The 27,288-nt window shown below is 42.2% G+C and overlaps 1 protein-coding gene across 3 annotated transcripts in view; it reads right to left on the reverse strand.

The window, feature by feature from the left end:
* The window catches only part of CADPS2 (calcium dependent secretion activator 2), a 565,755-nt gene that overhangs the window by 265,142 nt on the left and 273,325 nt on the right, over positions 1-27,288 (reverse strand). For all 3 annotated transcript variants that reach the window (XM_075015102.1, XM_075015094.1, XM_075015112.1), the window contains exon 7: positions 16,190-16,301. In XM_075015102.1, the coding sequence (XP_074871203.1) occupies positions 16,190-16,301 (112 nt within the window). The remainder of the gene's footprint in view (positions 1-16,189; positions 16,302-27,288) is intronic.

A 27,288-nucleotide genomic window follows, 5' to 3' on the forward strand; every position in this document is an offset into this window, starting at 1 on the left:
CTGTGGGCCTGAGGCTGCTGCCAGGAGGACCCTTGTGAGGGTCATTGGGAGAAGGTCTCTAGTTGGCCTCCTTGATGCAGACCCCATCTACGTCCATCTGGCAACACGGGGCCACAGCCGGTTGCTCAAAGGCGTGGTTTGTGTCCACAACCCACCCCTGGAGGAAGACCACCCACTCTCCCTCCACAGGATCATGGAGGGTGCAGCAGGTAGCCACCACTGTGGGGATGTGGCCATCTCCCATGTCCAGGTGGGTGAAGAGACAGCGAAACCTCACCTTTAGAAACCCAAAGGCACAATTGACCAGGAGACAAACCCAGTTCAAGCAGGCATTGAACAGCTCTTTTGTGTTGTCCAGGTGGCCGATGTATGGGTGCATTAGCCCTGGAATGAGGGGGTATTCAACATCTCCCACCATGCATAAAGGCATGCAGCTACCCTCAATGGCCACACTGTGATAGGGGAAATATATTATCATTATTGTGCTGTTTTCTCTCCTACTAGTTCTTAGAATCACGAATTGTATAATTTCATGATCACATTTAACCAAGCTACCTTCCACTTTCAAATTCTCAAGCAGTGTACCTCCCTATTTTTCAGCTGCTTTAGTGAAAGAGGAAAAATCATGATACATCACCATATAATGCATATGAAATGTGCACGTTTCTAAAACTAACGGTACGTACTTGCTCAGGGATGGTACCTTGTTTTAATTCCCTTTAAAGAGCTAGTAAGCTCATGGTATATTCCAGTGTTAGTACTTAGGATAGATGTTTCCACGGTTCAAAAATGAACATTCATTTTCAGAATGGGGTCTCTCAGGAAGTAAAATGGTTTCATTTAACAAATATAATCTCTGAGACATATCCAAGCCTAAAATGTTTTTTAATATGATCCTAAGTTGCAGGGCATATGTCTCTGAAATAATATTAATTCAAAACAAACCACATTGAATAGTAAGAAAAGGTATATGTGTGCTTGCTTAAGGTTATAACATTCTAACAATTTTAAATCTCTCATTTTGCTACAGAATTCAAAAAGGCAATTCTTGATACTCCCCTCCTTTTCATAAATTATAAATACAAAAGGCTTTGAGTTCCATTGCATAAAAATGAATTTTAGGGTTTTTTTTTTCATTTAGGCAGAGACTATGTAAATAACATTATAAAGCTTTCCTTGCAGTTAATGATTTCATATGTATACCTAGGCAGTCATGCTGAACAGTAGGTAATAGTCTATTTTTTCTCTTCCACAGGCAGTAGGTACTACCGTCATGCAACAGACTGACAGACCTAATGACTCTCAAGCAATATCTCTCTCTCCAAGGTTTTTATTTTTTCTTAAAGTTGATGTAAATACAAATAGACAAGTGTGTCGCTAAGTCATAATTTTTGTATGGGTAATTTCTTTCTGTATTTTAAAAAGGGTGATAGAATTTTCTTCCCATGCATCTTCTTTGGCATAAGTCTTCTGTGCCAAATGTGCACACAAGACCCATTTACGTTTACTCCCCAACTTTGTTAACTTTAAGTACAGATTGATGAGAGGCAAGTCTTGTGCAAATTGCATTCCAAGATCAGTGATAATTTTAACCATTTTCTAACACTTTATGGCTGTGTCTGCACTACAAAAATAACTTCGAAGTTGAGTGTCTACACACACCCTACTTTGAATTTAAACTTCGAAGTAGGGCACTACTCCATTCCTGGGAATGGAATAAGGACCTCGAAGTTGGGCTCCCTACTTTGAAGTTAACTTGATATAAATTTGTAACTTCGAAGTAAGGGAAAATGTGTGTATGCTCTCTGCTGGCTACTTTGATGTAGTACCTAACGTCAAAGTTAACTTTGAAGTTAGTTCTTAGTGTAGAGGCACCCTATGTGTACAAAATATGTATTGATATTAGGCAATCATTCATCAAGGCAAGGGAAGTAGTTGGTCAAATATTAAACCTTATGTGTCTGATTATCACAGGGCATAAATTGTCCTAATACTAGAGAAGTCAATGGAGCCTTGTTGGTTTACAGTGGATGAGGATCTGGCTCAGTTTCGCATATAGAAACATAGATGGGAAGAGAAAGCAATGGTCACCCAGTGGAATCAGCTGGCGCAGGTAGGATTAGAATTCTGGACCTCCTGCTCATTCTTCCAAATCACAGTGTCTCAACAAGGAGATTAACAGGAGGTGAAAAAAACCCTACAAGTTAAGAAGTTTGAAAACGGTCCATTAGCAAATTACATGCACCCAACCTCATGTATCCTGTCATAAGCCCTTTATACCAAGTGACAACTCTGCAGCATTGGTGTTTTCTATTTCATGCCCATCACACAGCTCTGACAAAATCTTGAATCACATTGACATTAACCATCTATTACAAATAATACTAATGTTCCATTTCATGTAGTCAGCATCCAGGACACACAAAACATGGTCTTGTAGTCATGTTTTTCGCTAATGAGGTTGCCCAACTGATATGAGACACTTAAATATGTTCTAATTATACTTCCATTCAAAAATTGTGCTAAAAGAATATTATTAAGCAAGGAAAGTCAAACCCTCAAATTTTAGGAAATGTCAGAGTTAAAGTTGCTTGTGCGACCTTAGTTCAGCTTTCTTGTGCATATGTATTTTGATACAATCTTTAATTCCATGATCACACTACTGTTTTTTCAATTAGACCCATGCTTCATTCGGGCTTGGTCTATACTAAAAAATGAGATTAATATAAGCCATCTTGCATCAACCTATTTGTGCATTTGTCTATACATACAATCAGTGATGACTGGTGAGGATTCCAGGGGGGACACCAGCCATGTGCTCCTCTCAGCCCCAAGCTCCTCCCCTGTTTGCCCTGTTCTCTGCTCACAATGCTCTGGGGGAGGGGCAGGACTGCCATTGCACTCACCAGAAACAGCACTATGTGGTACTGATGATGAGTGCGGCGGGGGGCAGGGGAGGGAGGGACGACATGCTGAGGGTGCATGTGACCTCTCGTGCATCCCCCTATCCATGCATCCCCCCTGCTTAAAATCATTTCTGACCCATGTCAGTATCCTATGGAGGTGACACCATAACACCACCTCCCCACATGGCATAGAGCTGTCAGCAACATACAAAGATTAATGGAAATTTTGGAAATATCTTTTCCCAATTGCCCACTTTGGCAAGCCTATCTAGCAACTCTCCACTGGTGTATGCAACTGCCCAGCTGACCACACTAGCTACATGCTCCAGATGCACTCTGGGGATACTGGATTTCCTGGGCCAGTGGAGAGATTGAGGCTGTGAGCACACAGCTGCTGATCAACTGTATAAATGTGGACATCTACAAGCTGATTACACTGGGGGATGCAGGAGAAGGGTCAAGCAGAAAAACCACATCAAACAAAGGAAATGAGGCAGGCACCTCAGAAGGCCAAAGAGACCAGTAGACAGCCCGATACTGAGCTGCAGACAGGCAGACCTTACAAAGAGCTGCATGCTATGATTGACAAAGACTGCCCCTGTCTTCTGCCCCACCTCTGAGGAACTTGAGATAAAGGCCACTGCCATGGACAGCACGGAGGAAGAAAGAAAGTGGGGAGGGAAATGAGGAGGGTGGGAGACATGCAGACAGGTCTCCAGATATGCCATAAGCCAGATATGAGGCAAACCCACAGCCAGACCAGGGCTGCTCTCTCAGTCACTCATCACCAGAGCTCCAATGCGTGCCAAGACTCACTCCTCCATCATGATGCATGCTACAGCACTTGAGCTACACTGATTTATCCCGTAGGCAGAGGCCTCAGGCACGCTGGAGCAGCCCCTCCAAACAGGAGACCCATGGGCACAGGTAGTTCATTAGCACTACATGGCCAAGAATCCGCCTGTTGTTCTCTCTCAGAATTCCCTAGATTTCCAGCTTGCTCTTCATCTGCTTCGTGAGCGTGAGCCTGCCCCCCAGGCTTGCCTGAGCCTTGTTGCAGCCCACTTCAACATTGTCTGTGCCCTTTGCTGATGCTGCTTCAAGCCGGTTACCAGTACTTAAAAAACAGGCGCCAGTACTCACTCCCACCCCCCAGCGGGTATTCATGCAGCTGGGGCTGCTGATTGGGTTCTGTGCCATAGCTGGTTCCCTGCTACAGGGCTGCTAGTGTCCCCCCTCTCTTTGTGCAGGGTTCCCCTGGCTAGGGATGCCAGAGGGGCTCCAAGCTCCCAGTTGTTGGCATTCCCCGCCCCCAGCCGGGAATCCACAGATGCCAAGATGCCAGTGCTCTGTACCAGCACATACCAGCACCAAAAAAGCACTGCCTGTTACTCACACACTCCAACTCTGAATGTCTCCTGAACCCCATTTCCCAGGACTGAATCACCAGTTTCAACATTTGGCTCCTTTGATCCTGAGTTAGCTCATCCTGAGTTTGGCCTTTGTTATCTTCAGGAGTAAGAGATATACTAAGATCAGCACTGTCTGTGGAAAACAGCACCAGCATTAAGTACCTTTGTCCCATATTCATGGTTTCATACAACTAAGCAATTCCCTCAAAATTTCCCTTGCTCCTGGCATAAGAATGGCCATACTGGGTCAGACCAATAGTCCACCCAGCCCAGCATCTTGTACTCCAACAGTGGCCAACACCAGATGTCCCAATGGAAAGGAACAAAACAGGGCAATTATCTAGTGATCCATCACTGGTCTTCCCTTTCCAGCATCTGGCAGTCAGAGACATAAGGAAAAAGGACCTGTGGAAAAATAGTATTGGATCATATATGTAAAGGCTATTTCATAATGCACAACAGGGACAAATTTGTTTGTGTGGACAATCTTAAGTCTCACAATTCCTGATTGAGAGTTTGATGTTGCAACATTAATAATGCTCTTTTCACAGGTTTTTTTTGGAGTGCTATTTCCTGAGCTTCTAAACAACATACTAAAAACGACAAATTTAATCCCATGGCCTCAAATTGATTGGAACTTTGGTCATAACCAGGACTGGAACCTTAGATGTACCTCACAGAACTCTGCTACCTGAGATAATGGAGTAACTGATAGCCTTCATAGGTTGTCACTCCCTGCATGGTCAAGCACTAGAGGACCTGACTTGCCTATCATACAACACTGCACCTAAATTAGTCGATATAATAACTGCAAATAATTGAAACACCCCACGGCCCTTATCAGATACTGATATCTAAAGGTGTACCATAAGCTTGTGATGGGTTTGGATAAATATTAAGGTGGTTGTGGTGAGAATATGCCAAGTTTCAAAGTCTCATATTTATTTATCTTCACTGAAAGGTGATAGGACTAGGAGTATCTTAAAAAAGAACTTTTAAAAATGTTAAGTTTGGAACACAGTTGGTACAAGTTTTACCTCCCTCAGCAGCCTTAACTAAAAAATAACTTGTTATGGGAATTTCCCCCTACCCCACATTTTAATAGCTTAGTACAGTGTAAATATCTGTGTGCTAGCTCATATCTTTGCACACATATACCTATCTCAAGCAACTGGAGGAAGGTGAGAAGGCAGTTTCATGTGTCCAAGGATCCATTTTGGAACAGACGGGTGAACCCTTACTAGCATTTTAAACTGAACAACAATGAAGTCTAAAGATTAAACAAAACAATGAGAAATATGAATAAATACGCATCAATCTAGCCTATAGCTCTAACTACAGCACTTTGTGTCACTGTAAGTAATGGTGACAATTTGCCAAAGGGAATAAGGAAAGGGAAAACAGCTGAATGCTATTATTAAAAGGATTGCTCTCCTCTGTAATTTGTGCTGCAAAATGATATTTCCAATGTCAGAAAACAAAGAACTTTCAAGATTGTTTTACAGGTTTACTTTTACAGGTGTTTTATGTCATTGCGTGGTTTCAATCAGGCTATATTTTCCATAACCTACTTACAAGAAGACATCTCCTGTACCAATGGGTGTAGAAAACCTCTGTAAATATTGCCCCCCCCCAACTTTTTTTTATTTAAACTACACACACTACTTCAAGCTTCACACAAATTCCAGTTGCAGAATGGTTTCAAATCACCTTTTGCTCTGGTAGATCTTTTGTTTTTAATATAGTCTGTCAGTAGTAAAACAAATTATAAGCCATCATTTTAGAGAGAAGCATAAAGAAATAACTTGATAGGTAACCTTCATTATAAAAGCCACATGCATTATTTATGACCATATAATTGAGAGCTAAAAGTGGGTCTTGAGTGTTGCACTAGGCCAGATGATTTATGACAAATCATCAATCTCAGTCTACTATTGTTTGGGATATTGGTGATAAATGAAGACATCTGAAGAGCCCAGTAAGAATGCCAGACATTTTAATTAAACTAAGCCACAAGGAGTTAAGTATCACATCTTAATTTTTCCTTCTTCTTTTAAAATCACTGTGTCTTTCTAAGAGATCCAGAAAATAAAAGTTAGAATCTCAATTTTATGCTTTTCCTCCTGGTCAGACACAACATATTTTCCAGAGGTAACAATCACAAAAAAGAAATGATATTAAATTCACAGATAGCATGACATTTTGTACCTACATTGTTTCTTGGGCGAGGATCTCAAAGCACTCTCTCTTTTTGTGGCTGGGCTGACAGAATGCTTCTCTCTGCAGCTGTAGGTACAACACAGGTTGAAATTTTCAGAGCTTACTATAGATGTAACCACACAACTACCTACTGCAATTGCACTATGTGGCTAAATCCTCCACTCAGCTTTGAAAATGCCAATCACATTATACTAATATGGCCCCTTTTCATCTTGAGAGACAGTGGTTAGCAGCAGTGGTGAGGATCTATGGGTAGCATTTGAGTCTGCAGCTTTCCTCGTAGCTTATCCGTCCAATATTGGATTTGCATGGTTGATTGCAATAACTGCATCTCAGTCCATTATTGAATTCTTGAGTCTGAGAGTTTTTCCTTCTAAGACAAAGTTCTTTTGCGTGGCTTGCACATATACTATTGAAGCATGATGTGCCCTGTCATAGCAATTGTTGCCAGGTATTTCGATCTGATGATGTAGATTCTCAGGATTTTAGATCAATGTTGATTTTTTTCATGGTGTTTTTGCATGTACCTTGGAAACTTAGCTTTGGTCTACCTCTTGTTCTCAACCCACATGACAGTTCATCAAACAGGATTTTTTTGGGAAGATGTTTGTCATTCATTTTTCTCACATGACCAAGCCATTGTAGTCTTCTGCTGTTGAGGATCACTATGAGGCTGGTTATGCCAGATCTTGACAGGACATCTGCATTTGAAACTTTATTTTACCAGTTGATATTCATAATTCTGCGGAGGAAGTGAAGATGGAATCTGTTCAAATTTTTCTCCTGGTTTGAGTATGTGGTCCATGCCTCAGAACCATATAGGAGGATACTTAATACACATGCCTGATTGATTAGTATCTTTGTTTTCATTGTCAGCTTGAGATTGTTCCATGCTCATTTTGCAAAAATTGTAGCTGCCTTTTCGATTCTGGTGTTCAGTTCTTTGGCCATGGATAGGTTTGTGGTGACAGTACATCCAAGGTAACAGAATTGTTGACCCACATCTAATGTCATCCAGAATGACATTAGGTCACTGAGGTATACCTTGAGTGAATACAACAGTTTTCTTCATGATTATGTCAAGAGAAGACAACTTTCAGGCTCTGGATCGGAAATCCATCAGTGACTATAGCATGTCTTCATTACGACTGATGAGAGCTATATCTTCTGTGATGAGGAGTTCCCTAATGAGGACTTTCTTGACCTTATTTTTGGCCTTGAGTCTTGCCAGGTTGTAGGGAGAGCCATCTAATCATGTGTGGAGAAATATGTCGCTGTGTGAGTTTTGAAACGCATAATTTAGTAGAACTGAGAAGAATATGCCGAAGAGGGTAGAGGCAAGAACACACCCTTGTTTGACTCCACTGTTCGTTGCAAATGGTTCCGATGTAGATCCATCATATTGCACTGTTGCTTTCATGTTTTCATGAAAGGATGTTATGAGCTTCAGTAGGGTCAGTGGCCAGCCATTCTTGGTTAATACTCTGTATCTGTAGCCCTGATCTACTAACTGTGTCAGACGCCTTTTTAAGTCCACAAATGCTATGAATAACTACTTTCCTTGTTCTCTGCATTTTTTCTGTAGTTGTCGAAGTGAGAAAATCATGTCCATTTTTGACTTGCCAGCCCTGAAGCCACATTGTGTTTCTGGATAGACTCGATCTGCGAGTTTTTGCAGGCATTTGAGAATGACACGGGCAAATGGTTTGCCTGTGATGCTCAGTAACAAGATGCCTCTGTAGTTGTTGCAGTCACCCCATTGCCTTTGTTTTTATAGAGAGTGATGTGACTAGGCTAAACAATTGTCTGTGCAAAGGCACAAGGCATTTGCATTGCCAGTATGCCCTTTGGTAAACCCTTGTTACCGTGATGCCTCTTGTTACCAACTTCTTCCCTCTTTGCCTGAGCACAAGGGCCTGGGAGTAGTTTTAATTCCTACAAAAAGCGTTTAGGACAGGAACTGATGTGGAGCATATTCTCAGGGTGATTTTGGCTGTGCCCCTTTTAACCACACACTTGTCCCCTCTAAGCCTTCTTCTGCCTCACACAATGGCATGAGAGAGTTTGGGACTACTTTGAGTTGCTCCTCACCAAATCCATACTACTGAACTTCAGAAGCTTGGAAGTTGCAAATAATTGAGTGCCTCAGTGACAGATTGCTGGGAATAATTTTATCGTCTGAGGAGTCCATGCAGGCCTCAGAGTTGCTGAAATTGTAAATCACTTGTGGTTGAGCGTTGGTAGTATCTCAGCCCAAGGCACTCCCTAGGATCCAGGCAAGGACCCAGCTTTCCCAAGTGCTGCTACTCTGCAATAGCCAAGTGGTTTTCCCACTCTGGTTCTCGTCCAAAAAGGCTTGGCAACATATAGCTGACTGTAAGCAGAAAAAAACAGAAATAACACCAATAAATTATCCCACAACTGGGTTAAGGCTCTCACCCTTGATAGGTCACTCATCAGGCCAAGACTCTAAATTAAGCTCACAAGTAAAACAGATAAGATCTGTCCCCTCTCAACATGGGTCAGCATTGGGCCTTTCCTTTCTTCAGGGAATGGTTGTCAGCCATGGTCACCTTTAGAGCACCTGCCTCAACCAGCCTCTCTCCAAGGGGCTGAGGACTGAAGGTTTGCTCTTCTCCGTGGTCTGCAATCAAATGAGCTGGACTTTTCATTTTTAAGCTTCTTTTTCCAATTCCAATATCACTCACAGGTATGAAGGGGAAGAGCCACCTAGCCTGCATTAACTCATTAACCCTCTATTGGCCAGTGTGGGGGTTGTATATCTTACTACAGGTAGAAATTCTGAGAGAGAACTTTCAGGCAAAGCAGACCAGGGACACACCTACACTGGGGAAAATGGCAAACAGCAAAGAGTCATCATTTCTGATGCTCCTTTAAGTCTCAGGCCTCCTGCCATCACCCTTCTGTGGCCATGGAGTCATGTGCCCTTTCCTTCCTGACTGGGGTTTAGGCTACATCCCTCCATCTTTCACTTTACTGTGATCATTGTAGATCGTCTGACCTAGCTCAGCACCTGCCATCCATCTCACTTTTTTTTTTCTCTAGAAGCAGCAGGAGTGGTTTACTAGAAACTAGACAGCTTTGAAAAAGCAGAAAGCATTGATTTCAGGACAAAATTCTTACAAAGAAAACAAAAGCAACAGGTACTACTATAAACACAAACAACAACAACAACAAGAGGTTTAAATGCATATCGAAGCTAATCAGAAAACCACCCGTCCCATGGACACTAGAGCAGGTTCAAGTCCTTCCAACCCTTTTGCAGGGTTTGGATCCTTGATTAAATGTTGATGTCAATTTGTTGGATCAAAATGAGAGCTCTCTGAGTCTGATTATACTTAGCTTTTCTACCCCCAAAAGACTTTGTTCTCAGGCTTCCTGAAACAGATAAAACTAGTCAATATTCCTTTCCCCTGGGTGCAAAGAGTCAAGGCTGGGTGCCTGCATAACCAGTTTCGGGATTTTGCATTAATCACCTAGGCGGCTTCTACACTCGCCCCCTCTCACCAGAGGGGACATGGTAAGGAGGCAATTCAAAGCAGGCCAATGAGGCACTAACGTGCATATTCAGTGCCTCATTAGCATAACAGTGGCTGTGCGAATTTCTAAGTGCAGACTTGAACTGCAGATTGACAGTGTAGATGGGGGCAGCTTCAAAATAAGTGCCCCACTTCGACATTCCCTTACTCTGATCAAGTTTTGTGGAAGTAAGGGAACGTCGAAGGGGGACACTTATTTCAAAGCTGCCCCCATCTACACTGTCAATCTGCAATTCAAAGTCTGCACTTTGAAATATGCATGACCATCATTATGCTAATGAGGCACTGAATATGCACGGTAGTGCCTCATTAGCCTGCTTTGAATTGCCTCATTACCATGCCCCCTCTGACGGGAGGGGGCATGCATAGAAGCAGCCATAGTGATTCCATATGCCCCATGAAATCCAGTCAGTGAGCCAGAAACACACAAATACGTATTAATACAAAAGTCTGCGACTATTCTCCAACCCTATGTTGTCTGGCCCATCCCATTATAACAGTCTTTGAAGTATCCATGATTGCAAGCTCTGTCTCAGATATACAGATGACATTCATAAAGTTGAAATGACAGTCCCCAGAGATGGTGTGTGTATCTGCAATATATGTCACAAAAGCACCTGCTGAGAAAACTCTAAAATAACGACCTAGGTGATGAGAGATGGGAATTTGGCAGCACATGGGGCAGCTATAGCAATGAGAGCCTTTTGATACTGCCACCTGAGCCCAACACAACTGCTGAAGTGGTTGGAGAGCTACCATTAAGCAAGGCGCATTTGCGCCTTTCTGCACATGCTCCCCAAGGAATCAGTCCCTGCCATAGAGAGACCATACTGGAGTGACAGACGGATGGTAAACATTCCTGAAGAAAGGAACCTCAGAGCCACTCAGGAAGCCTCTGCTTTTGAGCATGTGGATAAAAACTGTGGAACACGAGCTGTAATGGGTGCTGAGGATGGGACCTGCACACCAAGACTTGGAAAAGAAAAACAGAGATAAGAGTTGGGGGGTTGGAAAGAAAAAACAAGTATTTCAACACCGGTTGGGGAAGCACATTTCCACACCAGACAGCCATACTTATCCGAAGTGTGGAATCCACTTTAAAATTTACTTCGTTTCCTGAAGGGTGTTTGACGATATCACAAAATATGAATGATGTGCCTGTTGTAGTCAACTTACAGAAACTAGAAAATTATGCAAGTGTGTGTACCTGCCCAGCAAGATATCTTTAAAGCAAATACAGAATAACAGCATCAACAAAAAGCATAACTATAAAGCTAATTATTAACTGCATTTGGATTTGACAAGCAGCTCAAAAGACAATAGCTCTTCACTCTTAATTGAATAATCAGTGCAATGTGACTAAATTATCTTTATAGTCAAAAATATCTGTAATCGAACACAGCCTGCTACTCCCACACTGTATTCACATGTGTGTGAAGCAAGCACAATGGCTATCACTTTGAATTATTACATTTGAACATCTTCATAAACAAAGCACTGCACAAAAGAAAGTAGCACAGGATTTCTGGCAAGAAGGAGAGAGAAAATTAATATGTTCATCTCAGGATCAAAATTCCCAAAAGTGTGCAACCAAAAGCATGCTCTCTCTTTTAACACTCACTGAGCTGTCTCGCACACAAACTCCAGCATTTAAATCAATCCTGTTTTGTGTACCTACCTAGCTAGATACCAAGTCAAACTGGAGTTAGCGGCATGCAAACGAAGGCACATATTTTGGGAGTTCTCCAGCGTTACCCAATCAGAGTGGTCCAGCCAATTCACTGCCATCGGCTGACCTAATCCCCTCAAATTCTGAAATTATCTAACTAAAATATTAAAGAAATTTAAACAAACTATAATGCTATACACTGTTTTGCATGTCTAACATGCTGCTGGGTATACCCAGAACCTCAGCAAGAGTGAGTTTAGCTGGAGGTTAAACCATGTTAGCTCCTGCCATACCAGTCTTTCTTCCTCCTGAGAAAAGTCCTCAAGGACTCTCCCAGCCCAAATTGTACCCATCTGGTAACAATCAGAGAACTCCAGCTCCCAAGAGGCTCAAATATTTCTTTGTAATGCACAACCTCTATCATCAGACATTCACAGAATATACTAAGTTTGCTGCTCTTTTAGGTTGTATCTACACAGCAAAGTTATTTAAAAATACCTTTGGGAGCATCTACTTAATGCAACTGCTGCTTCCCAATAATTTTGAAATAACAACCTTTTTTTCGAATTTGGCAAACCTCATTGTACGTGGAATAGTTTTGAAGTAGGGGCCGTGCAGACAGGAAATAGGGGCTATTTTAAAATAAACCATTCCAGAATAGATTATTTCACAATCAAGATGCTGTGTAGACATAGTATTTTGGATTAGAATCCCTAGAAGCACTGCCTCCAGGGGCTCTAATCCAAAATATGCTCTATTGTGTGTGAATACACTATTTTGGAATAAGTTTTGCATATTCTGGGGCTTCCCTGTGGTATAGCCATTATTCCCAAATTGCTTATTTTGTAATAACTCCAGAACAAGCTATTTTGCAATAACTCTGTAGTTCAGCCATACACTTAGAGCAGTGGTGTCCAAAAGAAATTTCACAATTGCCAGAGCCCCCTTCCTGTCACACGCCACCCCACCCCACCAGGTGCTGACCCCTGCTCCCTCCACCAGAGCCAGGCCTCCCCTTCCCCTGGAGATTACTTACCAGAGCCACGCTGCACGAGCCATGGGTGAAGCTGCTGCTGTGCATGTGCATGCAAGCTGAGGCTGCAACCGCTGCTGTGCGGCAGCCTGATGGGACTACAGGAGCCTGCGGCTTGGAGCTGCAGGAGCCGCCGTCTCTGCCACTGCCACCTTGTGCTCGTCCCACCCAGTGGTGGGGCGTGTATGCGGCGCGGGCGGAGGGTGCTGCATTTTGCCACACTGCGGTGTCCCTTTGCGTATTGGACACCGCAGCCTTAGAATGTCTTCACTTTACAGCTTATTAGCTTTAGTGGTGTAAACAAATCTTCCCTTTCAGATACAACAGTGAGTAGTTTTACAGTAAAAATAAAATACATTTTTTTAAAAAGATAAAGGTCAAGTGATGGCAAGCAAAAGGGATAAAGGTAGAAATAGTTTCAGCAAACAAAAGTAGAAGCAGGTATCTAACTGATGACAATTTAATAAAGCAAGATACAATCTTTGTTCTAATCTAAATTTGTCTAAACCATTCTCTTTTCAGCTCTTCCTGGCCAGGGTCCACTACGGACATCAACTTGCTTAATTCCTTTGTCTCCTAAGCTGTTGAATAAAGATGGAGTGTCCCTCTGTTCTTCATATCCCCAAGAGATGTCTTTGTGTTACAAATCAGGAATGCCTCCTGGAGATTCAGTCTCCAGCATCTCTGGGCTGCAGGATCAGTATTAATTCTCTGCCTCAAGTTCAGAATCACAATAACCCCAGTGCTTTAACTAGGCATGTTAATGGTTAACTGGTAAGGCTCACCCTAAACAGATGAGGCTTACTCGTAATGATTAACCAGTGGGGGCAGCGACAGACCCATGAGGCCCAGTGAAGGTGGGTGGGGGGGGAGTGCACTCCAAACTGGCTGTAGCAGCCCTAGTCATGGTTGGCCTTGGGCATGCCATGGGTAGGGGCATTCCAGCCCAGCCAGTGCTCCCCTAAGCTTCCCCACATTTAATTGGTTAACTGGTTAAATATTAACTTGTTAACTAATTAAACAGGATTTTGCATCCCTTAGCTTTAACCTGATATAATTGTTTACTGCTAATATGTAAATTGAGGTAACCCTGAATTCCAAGGCAAACCTCATTATCACCTTTGCCTAGGCTAGGATATCTGGTCTTAAACATGTTCTAATAAAACCGTAGAAAGAAAGCTGGTAACTTTGTATATAAAGTATCAGAGGGGTAGCCGTGTTAGTCTGGATCTGCAAAAGCAACAAGGGCTCCTGTGGCACCCTCTCAACTAACAGAAATGTATGAGCATAAGCTTTCATGGGCAAAGACCCACGTTGTCAGATGCAGGTCTATAAGGTGCCTCTGGACCCCTCCTTGCTTTTGCAGAGCCAGACTAACACTGCTACCCCTCTGATACTTGACACCATGCAAGGCACTGCATTTAGCTGTATGGAGTGGAAATCTTTTGTATATAAAGTTCTATTGCCTTATTGTATGATGAAACTAATAGCCAGTGTGCTATTTTCACGTGACACCTCACAGGACATATTCTGTATCAATATCATTGAAGTAGTGCATAGGGTGTGAAAGGGGTGTCCAGGGTCACAGTTCTCTAGCACTTTCTTAAAAAAATGACTGAGGTATGCTTAGATCTATGAAAAGATAAGCACACACCTTTGCTCACTGGTATTGCTGTAGTGCCTAGAAGCCCTGTTCGTGGGGCCCTGCTCCACTTCTCCTTTTACATTGAGTAAGTTTAGCTAATGATCTTCCAGTCTCTTCTAGAAAAGCAATGAAAAAACTGTCCTTGCATTCACATTTGTATTCTTTAGATAGAATATAAGATGTCATAAGAGTGCCAGGGTAAGAGATTCCTCCAATCACAAGCATATCCTACATGCCTCACGTGCTGAAGGCACTAGATATGTAGAACATTCAGTTATTTCTACAATAGCATAAAAGTGTGCAGTATTTTGCAAAACAAATAAAGATGGACTCTTTTCCCAGGAAGAATTTACAGTTTAATGATCTATTCCTGAAACTCGCTGTAGATGGAAGGATCCCTGTGTCTGTATGCAATCTGTCCAGGATAAAGAATCACATTAAACATGATCAACAAGTAGAGATGATGCCTCAGTGAAAACTGGCAGAACACCCACTGTTCAGTAACAGAATTTCCTACCCTGGTAGAATTCTATACCAAAACCAAACATTATGCAATAAAATTAAAAATTCCATGCACAATATTTTAAAATTCTGCAACACTTTTCATATTTTACTTGTCAAAATAACTCACTATAATCACACTAGTTTGAATTATTTTTGGTCATTTATTTTGAAATGTTTGTTGGCAAATAAGTCTAACCATACAAAACACAAAAAGATTCAGGAAATGGTTTTGGACAAAAGAGATTCCTTAACTCTGAGTAATAATTCATTTAAATGACAATTGACAACCATATTTCCCACCCTCCCCAGAAGCAGTGCACAAGCCAAATGGTACTGAGGGTTGGGGAAGGCTGACAGACTTTCTGGGACCCTGGGCAAGGTGAAGGAGGGCTGGCTCCATGCTCAGAGAAGGGACAGGGCCTTGGGCATAAGGGGCAGGACTGGGAGCAGCCAGACCCCTCCCCTGGCCACCCTGAAAGCCCTCAGAGATGCTCAGAGTGTGCTGCACAGTGCTCTGGTGGTGATTTAAAAGGCCCATGGCTTGGGCCGCGGCTGCAGGTGATATTGCAGTGACCAGGATCCCAGGCCCCTTTGAATTGATGGGCCCCAGGGCAGTTGCCCCTGTTTTCCACCCTCACTGCCCCCCCAGCTGGCAGGCCTGGGTTCAATGAATGCATATACTCCTTTGTACCCTCGAGTAAGTGTTATAACAGATTGTCCAAAAACCCTCTTGCTCCAACAGAGTCCTACCTAGTCTTCTGTAAAGGCACATAGCACATTTCACTTCTTTAGTTGTATCACTTTGGCACACACCCACCTGGAGTTACACACACAACTTTTGCTGCACCATAAAAGCCATGCCCCAGCTGAGATAAATTCTGAGAAACTGTGATTAGTATAGGGAGGATCAATGTTTGCAAAAAATGATCAAAAATTAAAATAGGACAATGTAAAATGCTGAGGTATTTTTTTCTGGGGGGGGGGGGCTCTGTGCCTTGGAAACCCCTAGTTCAAATGACCCCAAATTTGAAGCACTAACACTATGCAGAACCCCATGAGCCACAACAAATTTCAAGACAATCTGATTCAGAATACAGATTTTGGAGCACTTGGAAGAGACTGGCTTTCACCAGCCTTAACCAGAGAGGAGCAGGTGGTGTGTTATAATAAACACCTTATAGCTTTGTTGGCACATTGTGCTTTGTCAGTTTTCTAATTTTGTAAATGCAACGACACTCACCCTTCCTAATTCTTTATCTTCCAAGGCTAGGACCCCAGTGCTTTCTGTAAAGAGTTTTACTTTGACAATGGGCCGAGGATGAGTAGTGGTGAAGTCTCCTTGAGTTCCCCATCTGTAATAGATAAAACAACAAAATTTAGGGGGGCGGGGGCTTAAAAGATTTAAAACAATAGCTTTGTAATACTTTGTAGAATACATGTTACTTTACTCCTTGGACCTAATTTTTAAATAGCAGAGCTACATATTTAGGCAAAAAACACTTTGTAGATCTGCAGCTGTATTTGGCTAACAAGACTAGACATCTGCATCTGAAAACTGAGCATCCTTTGTGATAGAGCTTAGTCTTCTCATATAATTTTGTGATTAAAGTCACATCACATATGTGACAGATGGTGTAATCAAAGCACTGCACAATATTCTATTGGGAGAAAGCAGTATTAAGTTTGTGGACACATTTGTTACATATAACAAAGCAGAATATCACATTTATTTTTCTATTGAAATGTACTGAAATTATTGGGTTAATATAATCTGTTGGGCGTGTAAAAATTAAATTGATTTCTGAAGTGAGTCACGCAATTCTAGAGCTGAGCCCTAATCCTGCAAAGACTTATACACAGGCTTAGCTTTGAGACCATTTGCTTTCTGAAAGATGGGCACATCTGGAATGTTTGTGTTACCCAGGTGGTTTCTACTACAACATTGGTCTTTGTTTCTCCAAGAGACAGGGAGAGAAACAGTGGGGAGAAGGCATGGATCTTAGCTGGGTATGTCGTCTTTGCATACCTGCAGGGACAACAGTGAGGCAGCTCTCTTACGACACAGAAATTTCCAGAACAGGGTGTGGAAGGTACTAGACATGTGGAGTAATTTTTTTCTCAGGCTTTATCTGAAGTTTTCAGTTTTGGGCGACCGACTTGGCAGGTCATATTCCAGGCAACCTCTGAGAGCGGAGCCAAATCAGATAGCAAAGGTTGGGGTGGGGGGAAGGTTATAAGTACTGGAATTAGAAAGAACCCTGAGGATTCAGCCGTTGATTGGCATGGGCCCAAGGGATGTATCTGCTTGCAGTGCTGGGTCCCAGTCCCTCTACCAGTCTGGATACAGGGCAGTGCTGTTTCAGCTTTGCTTTCTCGGCTTGCCCTCTTTTAGGATAGTGTTTGTATCATTGGCTGTTTTATGGATCTAAAGCTTGGGAGATGCAGGAAGTTATTTATTCTTCTCAGAGGCTGCAGAGCCTGGGGAACTTACACTGAACTATCAGCTCTAACCTGGGATTCTGTCTCTATGAAAGAGAATGGGCCCGCACTGAGTGAGATGAGGATTTGTGACTATGCTGGCTTCTGGGGAGACTATAGAGAGTGTGCACTTTATAAGGGCCAGGAGAATCTTTGTGTCACTCTGGATACACACTACAAATTTCTGTTTCACCAGCAGCTGAGGGTAGGTTTTTACTACAATATAAATCCAGGCTCAGGCTCAAGCTCAAGCTGAAGCCCGCTTTCTGTTTACCCACAATGCTCTCTGATCCAGGTCCAGGAACACAAGGGCAGAAGGTTCAAAGCTCAGGCCCAGTGCAGGTTGGGGCCATCATTTTGCAATAGGAATACAGCCCAGGCCCTCCAGATTCAGTTCCTGAGAATCTGCCAATTCTATCCCACTATCCCATGGGACAGCACCCTTCTTTCCAATCCCAAGATTGGCCAATCCATTTCCAGGAAGTTAAAGTAACTCTGTGGTTCAATGTTGTTTGTGAGACTTTGGTTCAGGTAGAGGTGTTTAGCATTTAACTCTTCCATTTATTCTCACAGCTGAGCTGTTAGCACAGTGAACCTCTTCGTCCATTTGCAATGGCCACTGGCAAGAAGTCCTTTGGAAGACTTCTGGTTCACAAAAGCAGACATATTCTGGTGAATCACTGATGTGAGGTGAGTAAACACTTTGATTTTAGCAGGAGTTCCAGGAATGACCACGCATACCAGAAAAGAAGCTGGCAAGTTGGGGATTCACTGGTTTGGTGACCTGTGGAAGTAGCAGATTAAGCTGCTCAAGACAGACTCCCAGAAAACCATGCTCCCACTCCACTCACCTTGAGACTCTACCCAGTCTCTTCCCCCTCATTCAGACTATCTCCTGAGATTCCACCTGCCACTTACATGGGGGAAGGGACAGAAAGGTGTGAGCAGCCAGGCTGAATGGAAGCAGGACCTGAGGACGAAGTGTGGCAGCACCAGGAGCTAGGCCATGGTCTGGGCATTGGATCTCTTTCTGAGTGTGGGCTTGATGTAAACCAGTACAGACACTATGTACTGCACCACCAGCACTTCATGACAGCCTGGTTAGCTGGTCAGTCAGGATTGCAGCCTTCTATCCCCTGAATCCAGTACGGCACCTGGGGGTGAGGAGGGGTGCTAACAAGTGCTGGATCAGGCTGCTGAAGTGACTTTTCTGTCTCACGCTGCTCCCCAATGATGTTTTGTTGCTGGAGAAGCTGAAAAACATTCTGGGACCCTGAGATGTGCAACTGTCATGGACCACTCCCAGGAGGAGTGTTTCTGTGATGAACTGATGGTGGACATTCTTTAAGGGCCAACTAGCAGCATAGTATGAGATGGAGAATGATGTGCAGCAAGTGGAGGGGCAAACTGAAAGGCACTGAGTGGCTGCAGACAGAGAAAACAGAGATTCAGCACATGGTGAGAAGATTGGCCTGCCTGGCAATAGTTTAATATTGTGCTGGTCTGCTGCATGTTCAGATGTAACCCCCCTTTGCCATCCAGGTTACATGGGAGCAGGCAACTCTCACTTGTTACCTAGATGCCTGATGTCATTAAGGAGAATGGAAATCCAGGGGGTCCCATCTGTAATGGGAAATTAGGTGGGAATCATCTCTCTGAAATAGCCCTCTTATTCATATGAGTATTTGAAACAATAGCCTTGATTTTTTCTTACTTTGGGTGACCTGGAGTTCAGGCCAAGACTGTAAGTTTGGCAAAGACAGTGCAAATGAAACAAGGAGGAGAGAGGCAATATTGTTTCTGAGCATCTTAGGCTGTACAGTACTAGCTTGCAGTAACACTGTTATATTAGAGAACTAACCCCTTCATTCCATGAGTTCTCCCTCCTTTTTTCTTAAACTTAAGGTCATCACACTGAGTCTTAACACTGCCTCTTCAATCCAGAAAGCACAGCCAGAGTGGTATCTCATTCTTTACGTAACCATCTGTTGATCAAATTCAGGTTGGCTTCATGACAAACAGTCTCCAATTTCCACTCTCAGTGCCTAGCTTTGGAGGAGTCCAAGAGCCAAGGCACAGCTCTCAGAAGTTGGCAACTGTAGGAAAATCTTCATCCTGATTGCATATTTTCTACCCTCAACAAAAGGATGCCAGTTAAACAATCAGTGGGTCCACTGCATGACCAGGATGTTAAAGGAATGCTCAAGGATGATAAGATACTGAAAAGAAACGTTTCTTTGCATCACTTTTCAAGGCTGATGATGTGAAGGAGATTCACAAACTTGATCCATTCTTTGTTAGGTGACAAATTTGAAGAATTGTTCCAGACAGCAATGTCATTAGAAAAGGTTTTGGAGCAAACTGATGAACAGTAATAAATTACCAGGACCATATTGTATTCACCAAAGAGTTCTGAAAGAACTCAAATGTGAAAGTGCAGAACCATGACCTCTGGGATGTAATCTATTATTTAAATCAACTTTTGTACCAGATGTCTGGAGAATCATTCATGTGACCGCCAATTTTTTTAAAAAAGGACTCCAGAAGTGGTCCTGGCTGTTGCAGGCCTATTAAGCCTTCCTTCAGTGTGGGGCAAACTGGTTGAAAGTACAGTAACACCACCATTATCAGACACACAGATGAACATAATTTACTGGGGAAGAGTCAACAGTGTTTCTGTAAGGGAAATCATGCCTCAATCTATTAGAATTCTCTAAGAGTCAACAAGCATGTGGACCAGGGTGATCCAATAGATACTTCAACAAGGTCCCTCAAAGACTATTTAGCAAAGTAATCTGTCATGAGATAAGAGGGAAGGATCTCCCTGGATCACTAACTGGTTAAAATAAAGGACAGAAAGACTAGGAATAAATGGAGAGATACAAATAATAGTGTTCCCCAGTGATCCATACTGGGAACAATTTTATGCAACATATTCATAAATGATCTGGAAAAGGGGCTAAAAGGGGATGTGACAAAATTCACACAGAATACAAAACTACTCATGATAGTAAAGTCCAAGGCAAACTGCCAATAGTTGCAAAGCAATGTAATAGAACTGGGTGGCTAGACAACAAAATGGAAAATGCAATTTAATGCTGGTAACTGCAACATAATGCACACTGGAAAACATACCAACTATACATATAAATGACAGGGCTTAAATAAGTTATCATGCAAGACGGAGATCTTGTCATTATGAATAAAATGAATATTTTCAGATAACTAATGTGCAACAACAGTTAAACTAAGATTCAAAGATACATGCAAAAACAGTTAGAAAAGTTAACAGAATGCTGGGAATCATTAGGAAAGGGATAGATAAAAGAGAAAAAGGCAATTGCCATATATCAGTCCATGGTACTCTAAGATCCTGAATACTACATGCAGATGTGGTCACCCCATCTCAAAAAAAGTCTACAGAATTGGAAAAGATTCAGAAAAGGGCAACAAAATGATTAGAGGCACTGAACAGCATCCATATGAAGAAATTTTAAAAAACTGTGATTTTTTAGCTTGGAAAAGAGATGATTAAGGGGGGGATATGGTAGAGGTCTATAAAATCATGACCAGTTTGGAGAGAATGAACAAAGAAATGTTATTTACTCCTTCCCATAAAACAAGAATTGAAGGTTAACCAATTAAATTAATAGGCAACAGATTTAAAATCTAAAAAGTAAGTATTTCTTGACAAAATGCACAACCTCTGTGCCAGAAGATGTTGTGAAGACCAAGATTATAAACAGGGATAAAAAAGCACTAGCTAATTCATGGAGGATAGGTCCATAAATAGCTAATAGCCAGGATAGGCAGGGATGATGTCTCTAGTCTCTGTTTGACAAAAGCCAAGAATGGAGCAGAGGGAATGGATCACTTGACAACTTGTTCAGTTCATTCCCTCTGGAGCTCCTGGCAATGGCCACTGTTGGAAGACAAGACACGACACCAGGCTAGATGGATTTGATCTAACCCAATATAATTATTCTTATGTTATGTTGCAGCTTCTCCTTAGCTCAGGAGTCAGAGTGACCATTAGCTTTCTGTTCCAGCTTCCTGCCCACAGCACAGAGACTGGCACCCCCACTGCACACTGTGACCCAGAAAGCTCAGTCCCAGACAGCATCTAGGGATCTGCAGTCCTTTAAAATCAGCATAGCAGTACACAGCAGTCTGTCTAATCTGAATAACTCTGATAGGGTTCAGAGGTTCCTCAAATAGGGGCCTACAACAAAGTAAAGCTTTTTATTTTATTAAGAAATAGTATTGCTATTACTACAGCACATCATATAAGGTCTATTTAAAATAATAAAGGTAAACAGATGCTATGGAACAACTTGGGAGGTGTATGGAAACCATTTCTGAATATGGCTGTCTACAGAGATCTCAGACTGTCCACAGTTCTTACCACTTTCACTCCACCCCCATTTCATAAGTGAGTATGTGTCACCAGGTGGCACTCATCGCTGTGTGCCTGCACTGTCACAGTTTGTTTACCTTTGCAGCTTTTCAGCCCTCTGGCTCAGTCATACTCTGTGTGAATCAAGCACTCCTTCTGGGGTACATGTTTACCAGAAGCCCATGTCGGTGTCCTATGGTCTAAGTTTATTCCCCATGCCTTAGATAGGAAGTAGTGCCTCCAGAGCTTTGCCTCCTGGAGACAGTGTCCTCGCCCTTACCTCAGGGCTCTATCACAGTCCATCAGTGTCTGTCCATAGTCCACAGTTTCTCACCAGCTCTCCATTCAGAGCTCTCCATGTTACTGCTGTTCCTTCAGCCAGCCAGTGATCCCTGGTTTTTTCTTCCTGAGATCTTCAGCAAGCACTGAACTGATTCGGGTCCTGTGGCTCCTTTTTCATAGGGCATTCTTGCCCCTGATTGGCCACTTACTCCTGGAGACACTCTAGCCCCCTTTGGAGGACTTCTGTATGGTTTGCTGGGATGGAGTGTGGCAAGGCCATAAGCCTCAAACTGGGGGCTTCAGGGTGTGGGCCCCATCACATTATGTTATTAATTCATAAGCATAATGCATGGCAATCAACTCATTACTGCTCAATTCATAAGCAGTCCTTTCATCCACAAGTACAATGCATGTCAATAATAACCCTACTCAATTTTTTCCCCCAAACAGTCATGTCATTCTTTCTTCAGTAAGCTGCATGGTAATCAACCGCCACCTCTTCTCCCTTATTTTTCTAGTCATTCATAAAAATAATGCATGGCTATCACTCTTCTCATCCAATCATTTCATTGCATGATATGACAGTACCTGAAGTTCTGTAAAAATTGCTGAAGCACATTCATAAACTTAATATTTCTCCCTCTTCCACTAGCCCATATAAGTCTACAATGTTGTAGGTGAACTTTCTGGATAAGGTTTCCGATTCAGCAGCTCATCTCTGTCTTAGGTCCCTACTGGGGAAGTGGTTCATAACTGGCGTCACAAAGATTGCAAAGAGCAGAGCAAGCTACAGTGCTGAGGACAGAATTGGTAACACTGGGATCCAGATGGGTCTGTAGACATTTCTCAGTTTTTCAAAAGCACATTCAGCAGCTATACAGTACCTGCTAAAAATGCAATTGAAGCTTCTTTTTCCAGGCACTATGAAATCAGAAGATGTTTTCATAAACAAAGACAAAACCTTTTCATAAGCAGCATCACCAGTGAGAACAGTAGAGACAGTAACTCCATTTATAACAATGTCATTTGGTGGGAAAAGCATCCCAGCCTGTTAATGAATATAGTCACTTGATTAGCAGAGAACTTGGCGTTACATAAATTTTCCAGTATCGGAGGGGTAGCTGTGTTAGTCTGGATCTGTAACAGCAACGGACGGTCCTGTGGCACCTTTTCTGTTAGTCTATAAGGTGCCACAGGACCCTCCGTTGCTGTTATAAATTTTCCAGTGCAGCTTCTACTGGTATCCCTAAATCAGCCTCTGCGGTCTGGAAGGACCTGTGTAACAATGGAGTAGTATCACTGGCTGGCCCAAGTGTATTTTGGAAGATCGATTCTCACCAGGAACTGCTTCAGATATATTGTTTACCCCCAATATCTTTTGGGTAAATCATACACCTGACTGCCCCTGAATTCACCATAACCTCTTAACCCGCCATTGACTATCCAATGCCAAACTGGTCGGCAACAAACTTGCAGCATTCTGGAGTAGTCAGCTTCCAGACAGTTATAGCAACCTGCCTTTGGACAGCTATGACTTTGCCCTTGTACATGTCATGACACTGAAGAGTCAGGAAAAATGCTCACAAGAGTGCAGAACTGCAGATTTCTTCATACAAAAGTTATGCTGGTCAACCCAGGTCTGCGTGATGATGTGATCTCACCAGTATGTGCTTTTGGCTCTGCTGCTGAAGTGCTGATTTAGGTAGAGTTCACCAGTGGCTACACCAAGGTGCAAGCAGAGCAGCCGGTTCTAGTCATCCATGCTTGTATTGCTGTCCTCCCACTCCCCCTTCAGTAGCTCAGAAACCTTCACTGGAATGTGTAGTGTTAACAGATACTCTTCCTGTTTTCTGAAGCAAGAGTGAAAATGCAAAGAAGAGAAGCTCTTTAAATAATGACCCTTCCACATTGCTGGCTCTGGTTGTTGAGAGTGTACTGATGCAAAAACCTGTAACTAGGCAGGTTGTATTCCAGGCAGGCAACCTCCTGTAACATATAGGGCAAACATTCAAGCTTTTCCATGCTGCACCATCAAGCAGGAGCGAAGGCACCCTCATTGTGAGTGGGTGCTCAGAAGACTAGCACATGGTGGTAAATGGAAATTTGACTTGTGTCTGCCTATTATAGCATGAATACCCTAGCCATGTGTTTGGGACCTGAGCCTAGAAATCCTTAACTTAGGGTGAATATATGGTGTGAATGCTCATGCCCTCCAAACCTAGGATCTACTGGCTCAAGTTTCACTAACTGTGGGCTTATGCTGCAGTGTAGCATACCCTGAGAGGACCAGCAGCTATTAATCCAAGGTTTGGAATGTTGCTGGCTTGGAGATCCCCAAACTGCTTGCTTGCTGACAGGGCTCTATATTATTTAAAAGGACTGAAATGTACCATTTATCAACATCTGGAAAGACCAGATGACCCATGCTCAACATACACTTGACTGTTACCATCTGGCATTTGTTCAATCACCTGTGGAACTGGTTTCCATGCCACTCCTCTTTCTAGTTCTAAACGCACCTCCAGAGCATGTCATAGTAATATCTCTAACATGAAAGTAGACAAAGCTGCTGCTTTCAGCATTATGCTAACTCACACACTTTGTTTTCTGATTTTGGCCCTTAGATCTGAAGCCCAATTCAGCCACTGGGGTCCTTCAAATCACTTTACACCTAATACTCCAGAGATCCATCTCCAGGAGGGACACTAGTGCTTTTTAATTTTCCAAGACAGGGATACACACAAAACATTTCTGACAGAGAAAAAAAAATGTTACTTCAGTGAGAGATGTGATCCTCTGAGATGACTACCCTTATGAATTTGCACTTCCTGTCCAGAGCCTTCACTTCTTCAGAGCCTCAGGCTAGCAATCATCTAAAGATTAAAAAGTTCAGGGAAAAATCTGAAGGGCATCTGGGCCACTTATTTATTAAAACTTATTATTTCTATTTAGGGAGCGCCACATAGCTCCAACTAGGATTGGTGCCTCATTGTGCTGAGTGTGACACAAACACATAGGACAACACAGTCTGAAACTACACAGTTCCTGTTCTGAAGAAGCTACAGTCTAATTGGTAAGTCACGCAATCACTTTACATTTGGATCTCAGAGTAAGAGAGAAGTTTGGGGAATCAAGTAACCCCAAGAGACATTGCTCATTAGACGCTCGTGAGTTTATTTCTATACACATGCTTCTATAAGAATGTGAATAGATATGGGAGCAATTATCTCAGAGAACTACTATCTCTACTGTAAATAACCATTTTTTACTTCCAACCATATTTGTGTTTAATATTTTATCTACTTCTACATTAATTTACGGTGCTTCTTGAAATTTATTTTTCACCTGTGCTTCTTCCTCCAACAATGAAAATTAAGACCTTAGTCTTTCAAATGTAATGGACAAGGGCAGGGGTTGGCAACCAAAATATCAAAAAGAGCCATATTTTTCCAAATTCGTTAAAAAAAAATCAAAAACTCAAGAGCCACAATGCATTTGAATATGACAAAGCCTTTAATAAATAACATCAACCAATACATTTTATAAACCTTAAAGAACAGTGCACACAAAAATTTGCAATGCGGTAACATGTTTACTGCAAGATGGTCACAAATGTTTTACATATTCTATTTCCTCACACTTTACATGTGTATGTTTGTGCAACAAGCCTATTTTAATTATGACAATTTTACTTCACATTTAATTTCAGTTTCCTTTCTGAAAATGAGTGTTGCCCTTCACAGCAGGAATACCATAAGCTTTCTTTTCCATTTCTTTTCCTTTATTAGCAACATGATCAAAACACGGATATAGTATCATATCCCACAATGCACTGCACATTTTGAAGGGGGAGTTATCCAATGTTTTGAGATCACATATAGTTTGCTATCTAAATATGAGATGTTCATTTTTGGGCTTTTAGATGTTCGCCATTTATCAAAAATAATCAGGAGGGGTTTTTATATTTTGCAATTATAGCACTGAGGGAGCCACAAAGAAGTCCTTAAAGAGTGGCAGGTTGCAGATCTCTGAACAAGGGGATGTCCAGCCAAGCTTTGGTAATTATATGCTCCTCTTCTTTCACAGCTTAATCTTTTGCTGATGCACTGTTCAGAGTTCTGTCTTTCCAAAAGCAATACACAGTTAGACCTCAGAGCTCTTGTATTTAAAATTTTGATAAATGGATTTAATAATTCCTAGTCAATTTTAAGCAAGAGTGTACTATACAGTTTCTTAGTAAGGCAATCACTTAATGCACACAAGACATATTGTATGTACTTAAGGATAAGATTCTCTCACAGGTATTTGTAATAAAAGACAGGGACAGGCTGAAGGCAATAAACAAAAGTTCACAGAAGGCCATCACCTTTTACTAACAACACCCTGAGAGGACTGACTGCTGTTCTAGCCCTGCTGCTGCAGAAGTCATCACAATTGTCCTGGGAAGTCAGGAAATCCATGCCCTCCATAACAGAGGACATGCCTTTTATACATAGTAAAAAACAGTGTAAACAGTATTTGGAATAATACAATATCTTCTATATAAACCTGTCAGGAAGTAAATTTTTTGGGGTTGCTTCAACAGACTTTTGCCCCCCTTTTTTTTTTTTATTTCCAAGGCAAACATTTGCACAGTGTTGCCACAAACCTCTTACATACTTTGGGAAAGAAATATCAAAGCACATTCTGCTCTGATTGTCTCTCAAAGATGATGCCTCTTTGTTTATGATGTATGTTGGTATGATGTGTAAATCCCAGCTCTGGGAAGATTAAAAAGCAGTAGTGTTCTCCCACCCAGCCCCAAAATAGTTATCTGGAGTATTTGTTGCAATGTGATTTGAAGGCTCGGCTGCCACAGCTGAACTGTGCTTCAGACCTAGAAGGCAAATTAAAATAAATAAATAAATGCATGAGGAGGGTAAGTACAGAGTTGCGAGCACCAATTTTGCCTACTTCCATGACAGAGATATTACTATGTCACACTCTGGATGCTGGTGTAGAACTAGGAGAGCCATAGAGACCAGTTCCACAGGTGATTGAAGTCATGCCAGATAGCCACAGTCAAGTCCACAAACCTATGATTCCCTTTAGACGATTTGCTGACATGGATGAAAGGCTCTCTCTACTCTGGATTTCTCTGAGAATTCTCCCACAGTTAGACGACACAGTGGTGAAACACTGCT

The sequence above is a fragment of the Carettochelys insculpta genome, chromosome 1 (genome assembly GCF_033958435.1).
Source record: "Carettochelys insculpta isolate YL-2023 chromosome 1, ASM3395843v1, whole genome shotgun sequence".
Taxonomy (NCBI): Eukaryota; Metazoa; Chordata; order Testudines; family Carettochelyidae; genus Carettochelys; species Carettochelys insculpta.